The sequence below is a fragment of the Theropithecus gelada genome, chromosome 3 (assembly GCF_003255815.1).
Source record: "Theropithecus gelada isolate Dixy chromosome 3, Tgel_1.0, whole genome shotgun sequence".
NCBI lineage: Eukaryota > Metazoa > Chordata > Mammalia > Primates > Cercopithecidae > Theropithecus > Theropithecus gelada.
Window position 1 is genome coordinate 8,451,380 of NC_037670.1, and position 17,415 is coordinate 8,468,794.

Genomic DNA, 17,415 nt, shown 5'->3' on the forward strand with positions numbered 1-17,415 from the left:
CCCGCCACCTCGCCCGGCTAGTTTTTTTTGTATTTTTTAGTAGAGACGGGGTTTCACCGTGTTAGCCAGGATGGTCTCGATCTCCTGACCTCGTGATCCGCCCGTCTCGGCCTCCCAAAGTGCTGGGATTACAGGCTTGAGCCACCGCGCCCGGCCCAGCAAAATCCTTTAATCCATGGTGGTCCTGGACATCTCAGAATGTTCTTTTTTGTTGTTGTTTTGTTCTTCTTGAGACAGTCTTGCTCTGTCACCCAGGCTGGAGTGTAGTGGTTCAGTCTCAGCTCACTGCAACCTCCACCTCCCAGATTCAAGCGATTCTCCTGCCTCAGCCTCCCAAGTAGCTGGGATTACAGGCACCCACTATCAGAATTTTCTTTTTCTAGACAGTTTCGCTCTTGTCACCCAGGCTGGAGTGCAAAGGTGCGATCTTGGCTCACTGCAACCTCTGCCTCCTGGGTTCAAGTGAATCTCCTGCCTCAGTCTCCCAAATAGCTGGGATAACAGGTGCACACGACCAAGCCCAACTAATTTTGTATTTTTAGTGGAGACAGAGTTTTGCCATGTTGGCCAGGCTGGTCTCGAACTCCTGATCTCAGGTGATCCACCCGCCTTGGCCTCCCAAAGTGCTGGGATTATAGGCATGAGCTACCATGCCCAGTCAGAATTTTCTTAATTCATCAGGTTTGACTGGGGTGCCTAGGAAGGAGCCCTGCATGGGAAACATGTTTTCCAGCTCAAGGCTGTGTGACCTTGGGAAGGTAGATGAGCCTTGCTGAGCCTGTGTTCTGCTCTGTGAAACAAACAGCAATGATGCTGTGCTCATCCAAGGCCCCCAGCCCCTGCAGTGCCACTCAGCCTCTGGCTGAGAGTGCTGCCTGGAGGCTTCCACGGGGTTTTCTAACGCCACTTCAAACCCAGCTGGGCGCCATGCCAATTCCTTAGCTGCCACGCCATGCTGTCATCTCAGCCTGAGCTTGGCGTCAACCAAACTCTCTGGCTAGCTACGCCACAGACTGCTGTCAAGTCTAGTCATGCCCAGTTTGTCCTGGACAAATCAGATGTTTTTTTCTTCATTACCAAAGTATTAAAAGTGCACCGTAACTGATATAGAAAATAAAAAACGCAAATCATTTTGCCTAACACTGCTACTGTTTTGCTGTACCCTTGTTTTTCCCCAGTGATTACGATGGCAACACAGTTGTAAGCTAAGCACAACCAATTTTTCTTCTTTTGCTTAGTGTTACACCCTAAGCATCCTTCCTTGTAGCCCATTTTTGTTTGTTTGTTTTTGAGAGAGAGTTTCACTCTGTTGCCCAGGCTATACTGCACTGGTGTGATCTCAGCTGCAAACTCCACCTACCAAGGTTCAAGAGGTTTTCCTGCCTCAGCGTCCCAAGTAGCTGGGACCGCAGGTGCCTGCCACCATGCCCAGCTAGTTTTTTTGGTCTTTTTAGCAGAGATGGGGTTTCACTAGGTTGGCCAGGCTGATCTTGAACTCCTGGCCTCAGGCGATCTGCCCGCCTTGGCCTCCCAAAGTGCTGGGATTATGCAGTCCTCAGTCTTCATGCCCGGCCTATTTTTGTTTTTTTGAGATGGTGTCTTGCTGTGGCACCCAGACTGGAGTGCAGTGGTACCATCATAGCCCACTGCAGGCTCTAACTCCTGGGCTCAATGGATCCTCTTGCCTCGGCCTCCTGAGTAGATGGGACTATACACAGGTCCCACCATGCCTGTCTAAATTTGTATCTATCTATGTATCTATCTATTTATTTATTTATTTTGAGGCAGGGTTTCGCTCTGTCACCCCAGCTGGAGTGCAATGGCAAAATCTTGGCTCACTGCAACCTCTTCCTCCTGGGTTCAAGTAATTCTCCTGCCTCAGCCTCCTCAGTAGCTGGGACTACAGGCACGTGCCACCACACCCAGCTAATTTTTGTATTTTTAGTAGAGACAGGGTTTCACCATGCTGGCCAGGCTGGTTTTGAACTCCTAACCTCAAGTGATCTGCCCGCCTCAGCCTCCCAAAGTGGTGAATTACAGGTGTGAGCCAATGCGCCTGACCTCTTTATTTATTTTAAGACAGGGTCTTGCTCAGTGGCACCATCACGGCTCACCACAGCCTCAACCTCCTGGGCTCAATCAATCCTCCCACCCCAGCCTCCCAAGTAGCTAGGACTACAGACACGCACCACCAGGCCCAACTAATCTGTGTATTTTTTGTAGAGATAAGGTTTCATCATGTTGCCCAGGCTGGTCTCAAGCTCCTGGGCTGAGGCAATTCTCCTGACTTGGCCTCCCAAAGTATTGAGATTATAGGTGTGAGCCACTGTGTCAGTCAATTAAAAAAAAAAAAAACCTTATAGAGATGGGGTCTTGCTATGTTGCGCAGGCTGGTCTCGAACTCCTGGCCTCAAGCAGGCCCCTCACCTTGGCCTCCCAAAGTGCTGGAATTACAGGCGTGAGCCACCTCACCCTGCCTATTTTACTTATTTGCTTACTGTTTATCTCTCCACACGAGGATGTGTACCCCATCAGGTGGGGACACCTGTTTGGTCCACTGCTTTCTCCCCAGCCCCTTACGCAGGACCTACTACACAGCAGGTACTCAATAAATATTTGTTGAGGCAGGGCGTGGTGGCTCACGCCTGTAATCTCAGCACTTTGGGAGGCCAAGGCAGGAGGATCATTTGAGGTCAGGAGTTTGAGACTTGCCTGGCCATCATGGTGAAACCCTCTCTCTACTAAAAATACAAAAAAATTAGCCAGGCGTGGTGGCAGATGCCTGCAATCCCAACTACTCAGGTTGAGGCAGGAGAACTGCTTGAACCCAGGAGGCGGAGGTTGCAGTAAGCAGAGACTGCACCACTGCACTCCAGCCTGGGCGACAGAGTGAGGCTCCATCTCAAAAAATATAAGAGATGGGTCTCTCTGTGTTGCCCAGGGTGATCGCGAACTCCCGCCTCAAGTAATCCCCTAGCCTTGGCTTCCCAAAGTGCTGGGATTACAGGCACGAGCCACCTTAGCCTGCCTATTTTACTTATTTGTTTACTATCTATCTATCTCTTCACATGAGGATGTGCACCCCAGGAGGTGGGGATTTCTGCTTGCTTCACTGCTTTGTCTCCAGCCCCTTACACAGGACCTGGTACACAACAGATGCTCAATAAATAGTTGTTGGAATAAATGGACAAATTAATCCCAACAGGTGGCTCCTGGGAAGGATGCTGGGTCTTGTTACAAATGGAGCCTATGGCTGGGCACGGTGACTCATGCCTGCAATTCCAGCACTTTGGGAGGCCGAGGCAGGTGGATCACCTGAGATCGGGAGTTCAAGACCAGCCTGACCAACATGGCGAAAGCCCGCCTCTACTAAAAATACAAAATTAGCCGGGCGTGGTGGCACATGCCCATAATCCCAGCTACTCAGGAGGCTGAGGCAGGAGAATTGCTTGAACCCGGGAGGCAGAGGTTGCGGTGAGCCGAGATCGCGCCACTGCACTCCAGCCTGGGCAACAAGAGTAAAACTCCATCTCTAAATAAATAAATAAATAAATAGAGCCTACTTGAGGTTTCCAAAAGGAACCCAACCTTGGACTGGGGTCAGGCGTATATTGGGTTTCCTCTACTAGAGGCGCTCAACACCAAGAAAAGCCTGGGGACTGCCTGGCCCACCCCTGTCCCTTTGCTCCCTGGAGAGATAAGTCCCAAGCACCACCAGCCCAGGTCCATTTCTTACCTGTCAGCATCTCCATCCCATAACCAGAATCCTCTGATGGCAGGTGCCCAGGCATTGAGTCTGTCATTTCCTCAGAGGTTGGCGAGGGGTCTGAAGACGAAACTCCAAATGACACGGGTGTCTTCTGCCTGTCATACTCCTGTCACAGTCCCTCGGGGACCACCCAGCCCAGTCTCCCCACAAACAAGAGTCCTTTTCTTTCTCTCTCTCTTTTTTTTTTTTGTTCGAGATGGAGTCTCACTCTGTCGTGCAGACTGGAGTGCAGTGGTGCCATCTCAGCTCACTGTAACCTCCCCCTCCCGGGTTGAAGTGATTCTCCTGCCTCAGCCTCCCGAGTAGCTGGGACTACAGGTGTGAGCCACCATGCTTGGCTAATTTTTGTATTTTTAGTAGAGATGGGATTTCACCGTGTTGGCCAGGCTGGTCTCTAACTCCTGACCTCAGGTGATCCGCCCACCTCAGCCTCCCAAAGTGCTGGGATTACAAGTGTGAGTCACCTTGCCTGGCCATTTCTTTTTTTTTTGAGATAGGGTCTCACTGTGTTGCCCAGGCTGGACTACAGTGGTGTGACCACAGCTCACTGCAGCCTCCAACTCTTGGCCTCAAGTGATCCTCCTGCCTCAGCCTCCTGAGTAGCTACACCTACAGGCACATACCACCACATCTGGCTAATTTTTTGTATTTTTCGTAGAGATGGGGGTCTCACTATGTTGCCCAGGCTGGTCTTGAACTCCTGGCCTCAAGCAATCCTCTTGTGTCAGCCACCCAAAATGCCGGGATTACAAGCATGAGCCGCTGTGCCCGGCACTGTCTTGGCTTCTAACAGTCACCCCATACTGAGGCTCCAGGGCCCAAAACTACCGTCTCCTCTGAAGATGTGGAAAATGAGGCTTGGCAGGGGGTAGGGTCAAACTCGGAGCCTCTCACGCCCACGCCTTTTTCTTCTCTCCAGCCTCACAAATCCCAGGGGAGCCAAGCCAGGGAGGTGAAGTTTGAGGGGAGCTTCTGGAAGGTCAGAGCTGAGAACACTGATTCACAACATAGGGGGCAGATGTGGCCAGAAAAAGCATTCACAATACCCTAGTATCTCTCAGAATCCAAGGAGAGAAACAGCAGCCTGGAGGCCTCTTCTTCACCAGGGCTGACCCTCGGGAGGCTAACGGTCTGGCCCTCATTTCTGCAGGGGGTGGTCAGACACCCATCCCTTACCTGGGATGGTGACCTGAATGATGTCCAGATCCTCTGGCTCAATTTTGATAGGCCTCAGCCCGCCCAGCTCCCCGGAGGTTCCTGCAAGGAGGAAAGGAAAGATCCAGTCAAGTCTGGCATGAACTTGACTGGGCAGAGTGAGTCTTTCCAGAACATTCTGTTGTCTGTAACTTGTTAGTGAGGCCCTACCTAGGACAAGTCACGTCAGACCCCTGGCTCCTGCCCAGACTGGAACTGGAGGTTGGGGCACCCCCAGGCCACACTTAGGGGCTCCAATTTACAGACCCGGTGATGGAGGCCCCTCCAGAGGGGAGGTTGCTGGTCCAAGAGCCTGGAGCCTGAGTCTGGGCATCAATAGGAGGCAGTGGTGATGCCAGCACCCAGGTCTCCATGCCCCCAACCCCAGTAAGCTCCCAGCATGCCTTGCACCTCAGCGTGGCGAGGCCTGGGGGATGCAGGTGGGCAGAGGAGGCTCGTTAGCACTCCAGGCTCATGGGCTGAGTTGAGCTCCTCCCCAAGGCTGCCGGGTAGGGCTGGTGGTTGCCCTCCCAGCCCATGACACACACAGTGGGCCCTGTTCCTTCTCACCTGGCCCGCAGTCTTCAGACATGCTGCCCTTGTCTGACCTGTGAAGGGAAGCAGGAAATGACATCTGTCAGCCAAGTCCAGGGCCACCGTGCCCCAGCCTTGCCCCTCCAGGCAGTTGGGGCCCACCACAGTCACCACTGCAGAAGGCATCCCTGCCCCGTCACCCCCTGGCCCTCCAGGATGGTGCCCCTCACCTCCACCAGGGAGAGAGGTTCCCCGTGCCCTGTCTCCAGGGACCACAATCTCCAGGGGTGGCTGAGCCAGGCACCTGCTCACTCTCCTGGGGTGAACCATCTAGGGATCCCCCTTCCTCACCATCTGGGAGCTCTGGGGCTCCTGGCCTTGACACAGCGTCCCTGCTTGTGGGGGACTGAGACCTGCAGGGCCTGGAAAGGGTTAAGAATCTGGGGAGGGGGCTGGGGAATGAAGGTGGCAGGGACCCTGGGATGGATGATTTGGTTAATTCCCTCCCTCCCAGAGAACTGCAGGGAGATCCCTGATATGTGAGGATTCTGGGCTAAACAGCCCACCCCTGCCCCTAAAAGGTCAGAACGTGCTTGAGGGGTGTTGGTGGATGGTAGCCAAGCTGAGTGCTAGGGGCAGGGTCTGGTGGGCACTCAGGACAGGCATTGAACCTGGTGTTGGTATGTATGTATGTATGTATATGTATATATGCATCCATGTGTTTATTTTTTTGAGATGAAGTCTTGCTCTGTTGCCCAGGCTGCAGTGCAGTGGCACAATCTTGGCTCACTGCAACCTCTGCTTCCAGGATTTAAGCAATTCTCCTGCCTCAACCTCCCGAGTGGCTGGGACTACAGGCATGCACCACCATACCTGGCTAATTATTTTTGTATTTTTAGTAGAGACAGGGTTTCGCCATGTTGGCCAGGTTGGTTTCGAACTCCTGACCTCAGGTGATCTGCCTGGCTCAGCCTCCCAAAGTGCTGGGATTACAGGCATAAGCCATCATGCCCAGCTGCATGTTTGTATTTTTGAAACAAGGTCTTACTCTGTTGCCCAGGCTGGAGTGGAGTGCAGTGGTGTGATTAGAGTTCACTGCAGCCTTGACCTCCCAGACTCAAGCAATCCTCCCACCTCAGCCTCCCAAGTAGCTGGGACCACAGGTACCAGCTACCACACCCAGCTTACTTTTTATTTTTTGTAGAGACAAGGGTCTCACTATGTTGCCCAGGCTGGTCTCAAACTCCTGGGATCAAGAGATCCACCCACCTTGGCCTCCCAGAGCACTGGGATTACAGGAGTGAGCCACCAAGCCCGGCCTGGCGTGGGTGTGTATTTATTTTGAGACAGAGTCTAGCTCTGTCACCCAGGCTGGAGTACAGTAGTGCAATCTCACCCGGCTAATGTTGTGTTTTTAGTAGAGATGGGGTTTCACCATGTTGCCCAGGCTGGTCTTGAACTCCTGCCTCAAGAGATCCGCCTGCCTTGGCCTACCAAAGTGCTGGGATTGCAGCTGTGAGCCACCGCGCCTGGCCTAGTGTGGGCATTTAGAGGCTTCTGAGAGAGGTGACATCTGGCTAGATATTGGGGGCAGAAGAGTTCTCTAGGTGAGCGTTCTCTAGGCAGAGGGAAGTAGGTGGAGTCTGTTTTCCCTTGCCCTCCCTTTGCACCTTCGAGGGGTGGTGGTGTGGTGGGAGCCGCCCTGGGTCCCCTCTTGCAGGTAACACAGCCTCAGCCCAGAGCAGGGCTGGCTGTGGGCCTCCGGGGCCGGGGCCGGGCCTCACCGAGCATTTCCAGCAAGGTCAAGGACGGTGGCCCTAGAGACCTCTGCAGAGGTATCCTCTGGCGGGCTGGCTGGCTCCAGCTTCGTGGTGTCTTTGGTAAACTTGTTCCCTGTGGGGAGAGACAGGGAGGTCAGGGTGAAGGTCCTCTGGCCTCCTCTTGCTGCAGGGCCCCTGGGCAAAGGTCTCCGTGTAAAGCTGGGGGAATCCCAGGGATAGGACCTGGCCTCTGCCCATCCTTGTGGGTGCCTTGTGCAGCCAACAGCCAGGAACGGGTCCTGGGGAGAGACTCTGCCGCCAGAAGGAGGAACAGCAGCCTTAGTGCCAGAGGCGGCCAGAGATTTGGGAGAGCAAGGGGCAGGAGGAAGGGGAGGCAGCAACCAGAGATGGTTCTCCTGCCCTCCAACATACTATGGGGGCTGAGCCCTTAGAAAAGGGCCAGGGCTTCCCCACGGCTGCATCACGGGACCAGGTTCTCATTTCATCGTGCCAGGAGCCCAGAGGAAGGCGCTATTATCATCCCCATGTCACAGATGTGGAAACCGAAGACCATAAGATCTTGCTCAAAGTCACAGAGCTGGTGGGAGGCGGGACCGGAACTGGGGTGCCAGGTACATGGCCCCCCAAGATCCATGATGCTTTTGCTGCCCCGCATCTTCCTCTTGGGACAGGTGTGCTGGCCCACGGGCCACTGCATGAGCTCTGGAGTCACACCGCTGGGCACGCAGCAGGGACCCGTGCTCACCAGCTGGGCTTCCGTTCCTCTGTCTGCACGTGAGGATAGGAGTGGAGCCACCTTCATAGGATTGTTGGAATCAGATTAAAATAAAACATGCTGGCAGCTTCGAAGAGAGCCTGGTATAGGTACAGGGTCACTAACCTGAAACAGGTTAGTGTTCAGCTTTAGTACTATCTGTCCAGGGCATTCGAAGCTGGTAGGGGTTTTCCTGACAGTCTGTCAGCACCTAGGAGCCCGGGACCCGTTTCTGTCCCAGGACACAGAAGCCAGAGCCCAGCCTCCCTCCCTGTCTGAGGGGAGGCGCTCAGGAGGACCAAGTCCAGGGCGGTGGCAGCTGGGGTTCTGTTGGGGAATCAACCTGGAAACTTCAGAATGGACTAGATGGTCCCCACATACCTGTGAAAATTCGCTCATCAAACATCCTGGGGAGAGAAGAGAGACAGGCATGAGAACGGTGCAGGCTGGAGGGCTCTCCCGGGGCTTGGGGAGATGCCCCAGGTCCCCTTCGGTGGTGGTCACTGAATGGCACATGCACAGCTACAGCTTCAGACCTGGGCACTGAGCACACATGCAGGCAGGAGAGGGCATATCGGAGTCTCAAAACATCCCAAACCGTTTATTTATATTCTTATTTTTGGAGACAGAGTCTCACTTTGTCACCCAGGCTGGAGTGCAGTGGTGCGATCTCGGCTCACGGCAACCTCCGCCTCCAGGGTTCAAGTGATTCTCCTGCCTCAGACTCCTGCGTAGCTGGGACTACAGACGTGCGCCACCGTGCCCTGCTAATTGTTGTACTTTAATTAAATAAATTAATTAATTTCTTTTTTTAGATGGAGTCTTGCTCTGTCGCCCAGGCTGGCGTGCAGTGGCGTGATCTCGGCAGGGGAGTGGGGCGTCTCAGTGTGAAAACAGAAGTCATCGTCAGCCTCGCACCCCTGGCTCTGCCTCCCATGACTGGCGGTTTTGCCTGTGTTCTAATTTCCTGCTAGGTCCCCCTTGAATCTCCACCTCCCGGGTTCAAGGGATTCTCCTCCCTCAGTCTCCTGAGTAGCTCGGATTACAGGCGTGTGCAACCACACCCAGCTAATTTTTGTATTTTTAGTAGAGACGGGGTTCCACCATGTTGGCCAGGCGGGTCTCGAACTCCTGACCTCAGGTGATTCACCTGCCTCGGCCTCCCAAAGAACTGGGATTACAGTAACTGGGACTGCAGGCACCTGCCACCATGCCTGGTTAATTTTTAAAATATTTTTCAGACAGGGTCTTGCCATGTTGCCTCGGCTGGTATCAGGCCTGTTTTATGTAAATGAGGCACAGAGTGGTTAAGTAACTTGCCCAAGGATGCCCAGGTCGGAAATGTCTTCACGTGCACTGATGCACTTAATGATGTTTTAATTCATGAGGGAAATGAGGTCAATGAAAAAACACCTTATGCTTATTAAACATCTGCTACCTGTCAGGTGTGTTTCATCTACTTTTTCATTTTATGTTAGGAAAACTTGGGTGGGGGGGCCATCATTATCCCTTTTCCCTTTTTTTTTTTTAGATTTAAATTTTAATTTTTTTTGAGATGGAGTCTTACTCTGCCGCCCAGGCTGGAGTGCAGTGGCGCTATCTTGGCTCACTGCAAGCTCCGCCTCCCGGGTTCACGCCATTCTCCTGCCTCAGCCTCCCGAGTAGCTGGGACTACAGGTGCCCGCCACCACGCTCGGCTACATTTTTGTATTTTTAGTAGAGACGGGGTTTCACTGTGTTAGCCAGGATGGTCTCGATCTCCTGACCTCATGATCTGCCCGCCTCGGCCTTCCAAAGTGCTGGGATTACAGGCATGAGCCACCGCGCCCGGCCCCACCCGCACCTCTTAATGATGAAGTGGATGCTATGACGCTCCTCCAGGATCCGCTTCAGCTTGGGGACTCCGTAAGTGCAGGGGCGCTTGAAGGGGATCTTGTCCGGGATGCCCACAATCTCCACAGCCTCTGGGTCGCAGGCGATCTTCCGGTAGGGCACGGGGACCATGTGGTCCAGGCCCAGGGCTTCCGCTGGAAAGACAATCAAATGGCAAGACTGAGTGTGAGACAGGCTGCTGCACGCACAGGACCCGGGGACCGCGGTCACCATCACCTTCCACCGTCCCCACTCCACTCTGGCCATGTAGCGGCCACAGGGGTCCTGCAGAAATGTCAAAATCATGTCACTTTTCTGTTAGGAAATTGGCTGGGCTGGGTGCGGTGCCTCATGCCTGTAATTCTAGCACTCCGGGAGGCTGAGGTGGGCAGATGGCTTGAGCCCAGGAGTTCAAGACCAGCCTGGGGCCAGGCGCGGTGGCTCATGCCTGTAATCCCAGCACTTTGGGAGGCCGAGATGGGCGGATCACGAGGTCAGAAGATCGAGACCATCCTGGCTAACACGGTGAAACCCCGTCTCTACTAAAAAAATACAAAAAACTAGCCGGGCGAGGTGGCGGGCGCCTGTAGTCCCAGCTACGCGGGAGGCTGAGGCAGGAGAATGGCGTGAACCTGGGAGGTGGAGCTTGCAGTGAGCCGAGATCGCGCCACTGTACTCCAGCCTGGGTGTCAGAGCCAGACTCCGTCTCAAAAAAAAAAAAAAGACCAGCCTAGACAACATAGCAAGACCCCATCTCTGCAGAAAAGTAAAATATAAAAAGCTAGGTGTGGTGGTGCACATCTGTAGTCCCAGCTACTCAGGAGGCTGAGGCAGGAGAATCACTTGAGCCGAGGAGTCTGAAGCTGCAGTAAGCCAAGATCGTGTCACTGCACTCCAGCCTGGGCAACAGAGTGAGACCCTGTCTCTAAAAAAATAAAATAAAAAATGTCCAGTGGCTCCCATCTGATTTGGTGACAGCCAAAGTCCTACCTATGTGACTTCATCACCTCTGACCTCATCTGCCCCCTTCATGCCTCTGTGTGCTCCCCCCACCCCTGCTGCCCCCTTGGTGCTTCCCCTACCTGCCAGGAGCATACACTCAGTTCAACGCCTTTGTACTTGCTCTTCAGTCTGCTCAGATTCCTTTCTCCCAGAAATCCACAAACATCCATCCATCCATCCATCCATCCATCCACCCACCCACCCACGCATCCGCCCATCTTTCCTTCTTTCCTCTCTCCCTCCCTCACTCCCTCCTTTCAGGTATTTGCTCAAATAGCACCTTGGCAACCTAACACAGCCTCCTCCATCCCTCATTCCCTCCTCTGCTCTGTCAGTCATCCACTGGTCACCACCTGACACTACATCCACACTCATCTCTACGTGTGCTCACTGTCTAGAAAGGAAGCTGCAGAAGAACAGGGGTTTTGGCCAGGTGCAGCGGCTCATGCCTGTCATCCTAGCACTTTGGAAGGCCACAGCAGTTGGAGAACGCTTGAGCCCAGGAGTTCAAGACCAGCCCGGGCAACACACCAGTAAGAAGCCATCTCTATAAAAATACAAAAAATTAGTTGGGCGTGGTGGAGCACGCCTGTAGTCCCAGCTACTTGGCAGGCTGAGGTGGGAGGATCGTTTGAGCCCAGGAGTTCGAAGATGCAGTGAGCTGTGATTGCACCACTACACTCCAGCCTGGGCGACAGAGCGAGACTGTCTAAAAAAGAGTAGGGGTTTTGTTTTCTGCCTTGCCACTGCGACCTCAATGGAGCTGGGCACACACTAAGTGCTTTCTGCATAGTGAATATACAAATGGCTAAAGGAAGTGCCCAAGCTTGAGGTTGTCTCTTGGCGGGCAAGTGGTTGCACAGGTGAGCACAGGTGTGTCCCTTCTTCCAGGGAGGAGCTCAGCACGCCCTCCATTTACCAGCACCATAAACAAGACACACCCCAGAAGCTCACGGCTCTGCCAACAGCCAAGCAACAGAATCCAGGCTCATGCCCAGGTTACTTGCTCTATTTTTCCAGACTTGTGCCATTTCAGTCATTCACTTCCACCCCAGCTGCACGTTTTCATTCATTCATTAACCAAATACTTTTCCCCCGCCCAACGGAGTCTTGCTCTGTTGCCCAAACTGGAGTGCAGTGGCACAATCCTGGCTCACTGCAACCTCTGCCGACTAGGTTCAAGCGATTCTCCCTGCCTCAGCCTCCCGAGTAGCTGGGATTACAGGTGTGCACTGCCAAGCCCAGCTCATTTTTTGTATTTTTAGTAGAGACATCATGTTGGTCAGGCTGGTCTCGAACTCCTGACCTCAGGTGATCCACCCGCCTCAGCCTCCCAAAGTGCTGGGATTACAGGCATGAGCTACTGCATCCGGCCCCACACCAAACACTTTTGAAGCACCTACTACGTTCCTAATACAAGCTGGTACTTTCTTTCTTTTTTAGAGACAGGGTCTTGCTAACAGCCCAGGCTGAAGTGCAGTGGCGCAATCATTGCTCACTGCAGCCTCAACTTCTGGCTAAAGTGATCCTCCTGCCTTAGCCTTTTGCGTAGCTAGGACTACAGGCGTGCGTTACTATGCCCAGCTATTTATTTTGTATTTTTTGGAGAGATGGGGTCTTGCTATGTTGCCCAGGCTGATCTCAAACTCCTGGGCTCAAGTGATCCTCCTGCCTCAGCCTCCCAAAGCACTGAGATTACAGGCATGAGCTACCGCTCCTGGCCTTAAGCAAGTCATTTCACGGGTCACCCTTCCCCTGGCCTGAGTATCCACTTCACTCTTGCCTCCTCGTGTGACCATGGATGGGGCCTGGACACACTGTCCTCCCTCCAGGCTCCCATATCTCCTGGTTGTTCCTCAGGCCCCTCCCTGCCCTAGCCCTGCTTCTCTGGCCACACCATGCTTTGTCTGTGTTCCTGTAAGTGCCATCCCAGAGCTGGACCTCCCTCCAGCCCTGCCTGGGCCCTCCCTCGGGTGCTTCTGACATTGTTTTCCTGTTGACGCAGCGGCCCAGGTCTGCGTTGGTGGCTTTGGCATCCAGATCCCACTGAGAAGTCACACTTAGCTCATTGTCAAATTAAACCCTCGAAATCTCAACAGCTGGCAAGGCATCTCTCCCCACACCCCTCCACCTCCCACATCAGCAGCCACCCCCAGCCCCAGCCCTTGAGCGACTGGTCCTTTGAGTGCCTGTGAATTCGTCTCAGTCCGGTTCATCTGGTTTATCGGGGCCTGTCTTTTCAGCAGCAGGGAGATTCAGTGGACAGAGGGCCGAACCCAAACCCTGCTATTGCCCCTTGGGAAGGGGCTGCCTTCCTGCAGTGCCACCTTACACCGTCCTCGGCCCCTCACCTGGTCCCAGCATCTTCCCAGAGGACATGTCCTCGAGGCTTCCTAAAGCCTAACGTTTCTCCCAATTCTTATGTTTCTGTTTCTTCCCCCTCTGCACCACTCGCACTGGCCCAATTCACCCAGATTTGGTGGCTGGTAGAGCTGGGAGCAGGGGTTGCTCACCCACAGTCTGTGGGATACCTTGGGCTGCCAGACCCTGTTCCCATCATCCGGGGGGTCCCCAGTACTCCTGGGCAGCTGCCTTCTCCCCCGCGCAGCTCCCCAGAGGGAGCTCTGGCTTTATGGGGAACAAGGTCTTGACCACTCCACACCCAACACTCTTTGGATGCGACTCAGGAACTGACGTTTGGAAAAGGCTTGGCATTTTGGAAAGTCCAGGGCGTGGGACAGGCCAGAACACTGGCCTGGGCAGAACCCTCCCAAGGCAGGCAGAGCTGGCTTCTCCCTGGTTCCCCTCCCCCAACCTCCACCTGGCTCACACCTGCCTGGGGCGGGGAGAGACTCAGGGGCAGGTGCAGACAGCCCTTTGCAGCTCTGAGGAGTGAGGAGGCCTGGCTGGGGAGCGTGGCCACATCAAAGGCAGCCGGCTATCCCAGGCTCCTCATTAAGGCCTCCAGAGTCTTGCTCAGCCCCATCCCAATGTGGAAGGCCCAGCCCACATGCAGAGGCTGCCCCAGTCATGGTCACAGGGCACCTCGTCCATGAAGCCACCCTTGACTTCCCAGCCTATTGAGACTGTTTCTTCCTTGGAATTATCCTCCCTTCTTTTTTTTTTTTTTCTTTTTAAATTCTTTTCTTAATGATTTTTTTTTTTTTTTGAGAGAAAGCCTCACTGTCACCCAGGCTAGATGGAGTGCAGTGGTGTGATCTTGGCTCACTGCAACCTCTGCCTCCCGTGTTCAAGTGATTCTCCTGCCTCAGCCTCCCAAAGTAGCTAGGACTACAGGTGCATGCTACCATGCCACACCCGGTTAATTTTTGTGTTTTTGTAGACAGGGGGTTTCACCATGTTGTCCAGGCTGGTCTCGAACTCCTGAGCTCAAGTGATTCACCCGCCTTGGCCTCCCCAAGTGCTGGGATGACAGGCGTGAGCCACCACGCCTACCACTTGCGTTTTATTTCCAGAGTGCGGTGGGCTGACATCTGCTATGAGCCTGACTGTCCTGGGTGCTAGGGACAAAGAGAGGGGTTGGGTGCAGTCCTGGCCCTCAGGGAGACAGCGGCAGGCAAGGGGTATCAAGTTCCCAAGGTGTCACAGAGAGGGAACCATCAGGGTACCCAGGCCTACCTGGCCCAGGCTGGGGACCCAAAGGCTTCCTGGAGGAGGTGACTCCCAAAACAAAGAACAATTAGGAATTTGTCCCTAAGATGTGAAAAGGCGGTGCCAGGCAGAGGGCACAGCACAGGTAAAGGCTGGGAGGCAGGAAATGGTGTGTTACTGTGGGGAACTGGCACATGAGGCCAATACAGATTTTTCTGGGCCTTATGGATACTTCCCCTGATGGGCAATCTGTTATGTTTGTTTCTTTTGTAGAGATAGGGTCTCGCTCTGTCACCCAGGCTGGAGTGCAGGGGTACAATTATAGCTCACTATAGCCTCAACCTCCTGGGCTCAAGCAATCCTCCCACCTCAGCCTGCAAGTAGCTAAGACCCCAGGTGTGTGGTTAATCTTCTAATTTTTATTTTTTATTTATTTATATTTTTTGAGACAGAGTCTCACTCCGTCACCAGGCTCAAGTGCAGTGCCACGATCTTGGCTCACTGCACCAGGTTCCAGTGATTCTCATGCCTCAGGATCCGAGTAACTGGGATTACAGGTGTGTTTTACCACACCCAGTTCATTTCTGTATTTTTAGTAGAGACAGGGTTCCAGCATATTGGCCAGGCTGGCCTCGAACTCCTGACCTCAGGTGATCCGCCCGCCTCCGCCTCCCAAAGTGCTGGGATTACAGGCATAAGCCGCTGCGCCCAGCCTGGTTTAAAATATTTTTTTTGTAGAGATGGGAGGTCTCACTATGTTGGTCAGGCTGGTCTTGAACCCCCGGCCTCTGGTGATCCTCCCACCATGGCCTCCCAAAGCGCTGGGATAACAGGCATGAGCCACTGCGCCCGGCCCCCAGATGGGCAATCTCTGCCCCCAACCTGCCCCGCTCCCCACCGCTGAGCCCAGGTCTGGGGCTTTGCCATCAGTTCCGCCCCCTGAAGAATCTGGAAGGGAAATATTGACACAACCACCCCCTACCCAGACAGGAGGAGCCCGCGACGGATGACATTAGTGTTGCCGGCGCGCGGGAGCCAGCATATGGCTCCCGCTGCCGTGTTGGGGAACACGAGTGATTGCCACGTAATGAGATGCTCAACACGGCTGCTGGGGCCACACGGCGGGCCGCGCCGCCCACTCACCATATCTGCTGTTAAACAGGATCTGCACACACTCCCGGAGCGTGTTGATGTCCTCGGTTTCCTTTATGAAGGCGTCCCACTTCTCTATCAAAACACAGGAGGCACAAGTGAGCAGGGCCCCACGGGACAGTCACATGCCCCCCACTGGCCATGACCACCGGGTTTTCACCCCCAGAGACCCCGAGGCTGGCCCCAGCCCCTAGTCCTTCCACCCTCTCCCACCTCGGACCGTACACGAATTCAGAGTGCTCTGATGGTTCCCCATCTGCCTGTTCCTGCCCTAACATTTGTCTCTGGCCTCTCCCACAGGTGTGGTATCAGAATAGGCTCAGCCTGTCCATCCCGAGCCCATCCTGCCCCAGACATACAGGAGGCTGGAAAAGCAGTCCCTTCAGCAGAAAAAGAGGTCAAGTTTTCTTTTCTTTCTTTCTTTCTTTTTTTTTTTTAAGATAGTGTCTTATTCTCTCACCCAGGCTAGAGTGCAGTGGTGTGATCTCGGCTCACTGCAACCTCCACTTCCCGGGTTCAAGTGATTCTCCTGCCTCAGCCTCCCGAGTAGCTGGGACTACAGATGTGTGCCACCACACCCAGCTAATTTTTGTATTTTTAGTAGAGACGGGGTTCCACCATGTTGGCCAGGCTGGTCTCGAACTCCTGACCTCAGGTGATCCGCCTGCTTCGGCCTCCCAAAGTGCTGGGATTACAGGTGTGAGCCACTGTGCCTGGCCTGAGATCGAGTATTTTATTTTTTAATTTAAATGTTTTTTAAAAAAATAGAGACAGGGTCTCATTCTGTTGCCCAGTCTGGTGTGCAGTGGTGCAGTCATAGCTCACTGTAGCCTTGAACTGCTGGGTTCACGTGATCCTCCTGCCTCGGCCTCCCAAGCAGCTGGGATGATGACAGGTATGAGTCACCACTCCTGGCTGTGTTTTTTCTTTTTTTCTTTTTTACAGATGGGGTCTCACTCTGTTGCCCAGGAGTGCAGTGGTGTGATCATAGCTCACAGCAGCCTCCAACTCTTGGACTCCAGTGATCCTCCAACTTCAGCCTCCTGAGTAGCTGAGACTACAGGTACCCGCCACCATGTCTGGCTAAGGGCTGAGTCTTGATCTTGAGAATCTAACCCTTGTACCTCCTACATCTGAGGTCTCACTCAGCACTGGCCTCGTTGGCTTCCCCCAAACTCTCAGCTCTGCTGGCCTCTCTCTCAAAACCTCTGTCTTGATTGAATAATAACAAGTGATTGTTGGTTCATTTATAATCAGTAGAAGTAACAACTTTAATTTGTTATGTACTTATCTGTGCTAAGTACTTTATATATATAATAATCTCCTATTTAATTCCTTATGACAAGTTTTAAACAGAGATATCATTCCCATTTTGCAGATAGGAAAACTGAGGCTTAAAGAAGCTGAGTATCTCGCTTGCGACAACCCAGTGAGGTTCTATCCCAGCTTGTGCCCCAGCCCACGGGCCTGTCATGATGCTGTTCCATCTGAACATTCACGTCTCCTCCCTGCCAGGGCTGGACCTTGTTTGGGGCAGTGGCAGATTGGGTTGTGGATGGCTTGCGGGGTGGGGGAGCCTCCATTCTGATCCCAGGGGACTGGGTTTTCTTTCTTTCTTTCTTTCTTTCTTTCTTTCTTTCTTTCTTTCTTTCTTTCTTTCTTTCTTTCTTAAAATTTTGTAGATGTGGGGTCTCACTAGGTTGCCTGGCCTGGCCTTAAGCCATCCTCCCCCTTAGCCTCCCAAA

The 17,415-nt window shown here is 53.5% G+C and overlaps 1 protein-coding gene across 3 annotated transcripts in view; it reads right to left on the reverse strand.

The window, feature by feature from the left end:
* Positions 1–17,415, reverse strand: part of GTF2IRD1 (GTF2I repeat domain containing 1) — a 147,369-nt gene that overhangs the window by 59,438 nt on the left and 70,516 nt on the right. For all 3 annotated transcript variants that reach the window (XM_025380415.1, XM_025380414.1, XM_025380413.1), the window contains exons 8-14: positions 15,662–15,745; positions 9,876–10,059; positions 8,414–8,439; positions 7,282–7,390; positions 5,534–5,571; positions 4,946–5,026; positions 3,737–3,826 (exon numbers count right to left, since the gene is read on the reverse strand). In XM_025380415.1, the coding sequence (XP_025236200.1) occupies positions 3,737–3,826; positions 4,946–5,026; positions 5,534–5,571; positions 7,282–7,390; positions 8,414–8,439; positions 9,876–10,059; positions 15,662–15,745 (612 nt within the window). The remainder of the gene's footprint in view (positions 1–3,736; positions 3,827–4,945; positions 5,027–5,533; positions 5,572–7,281; positions 7,391–8,413; positions 8,440–9,875; positions 10,060–15,661; positions 15,746–17,415) is intronic.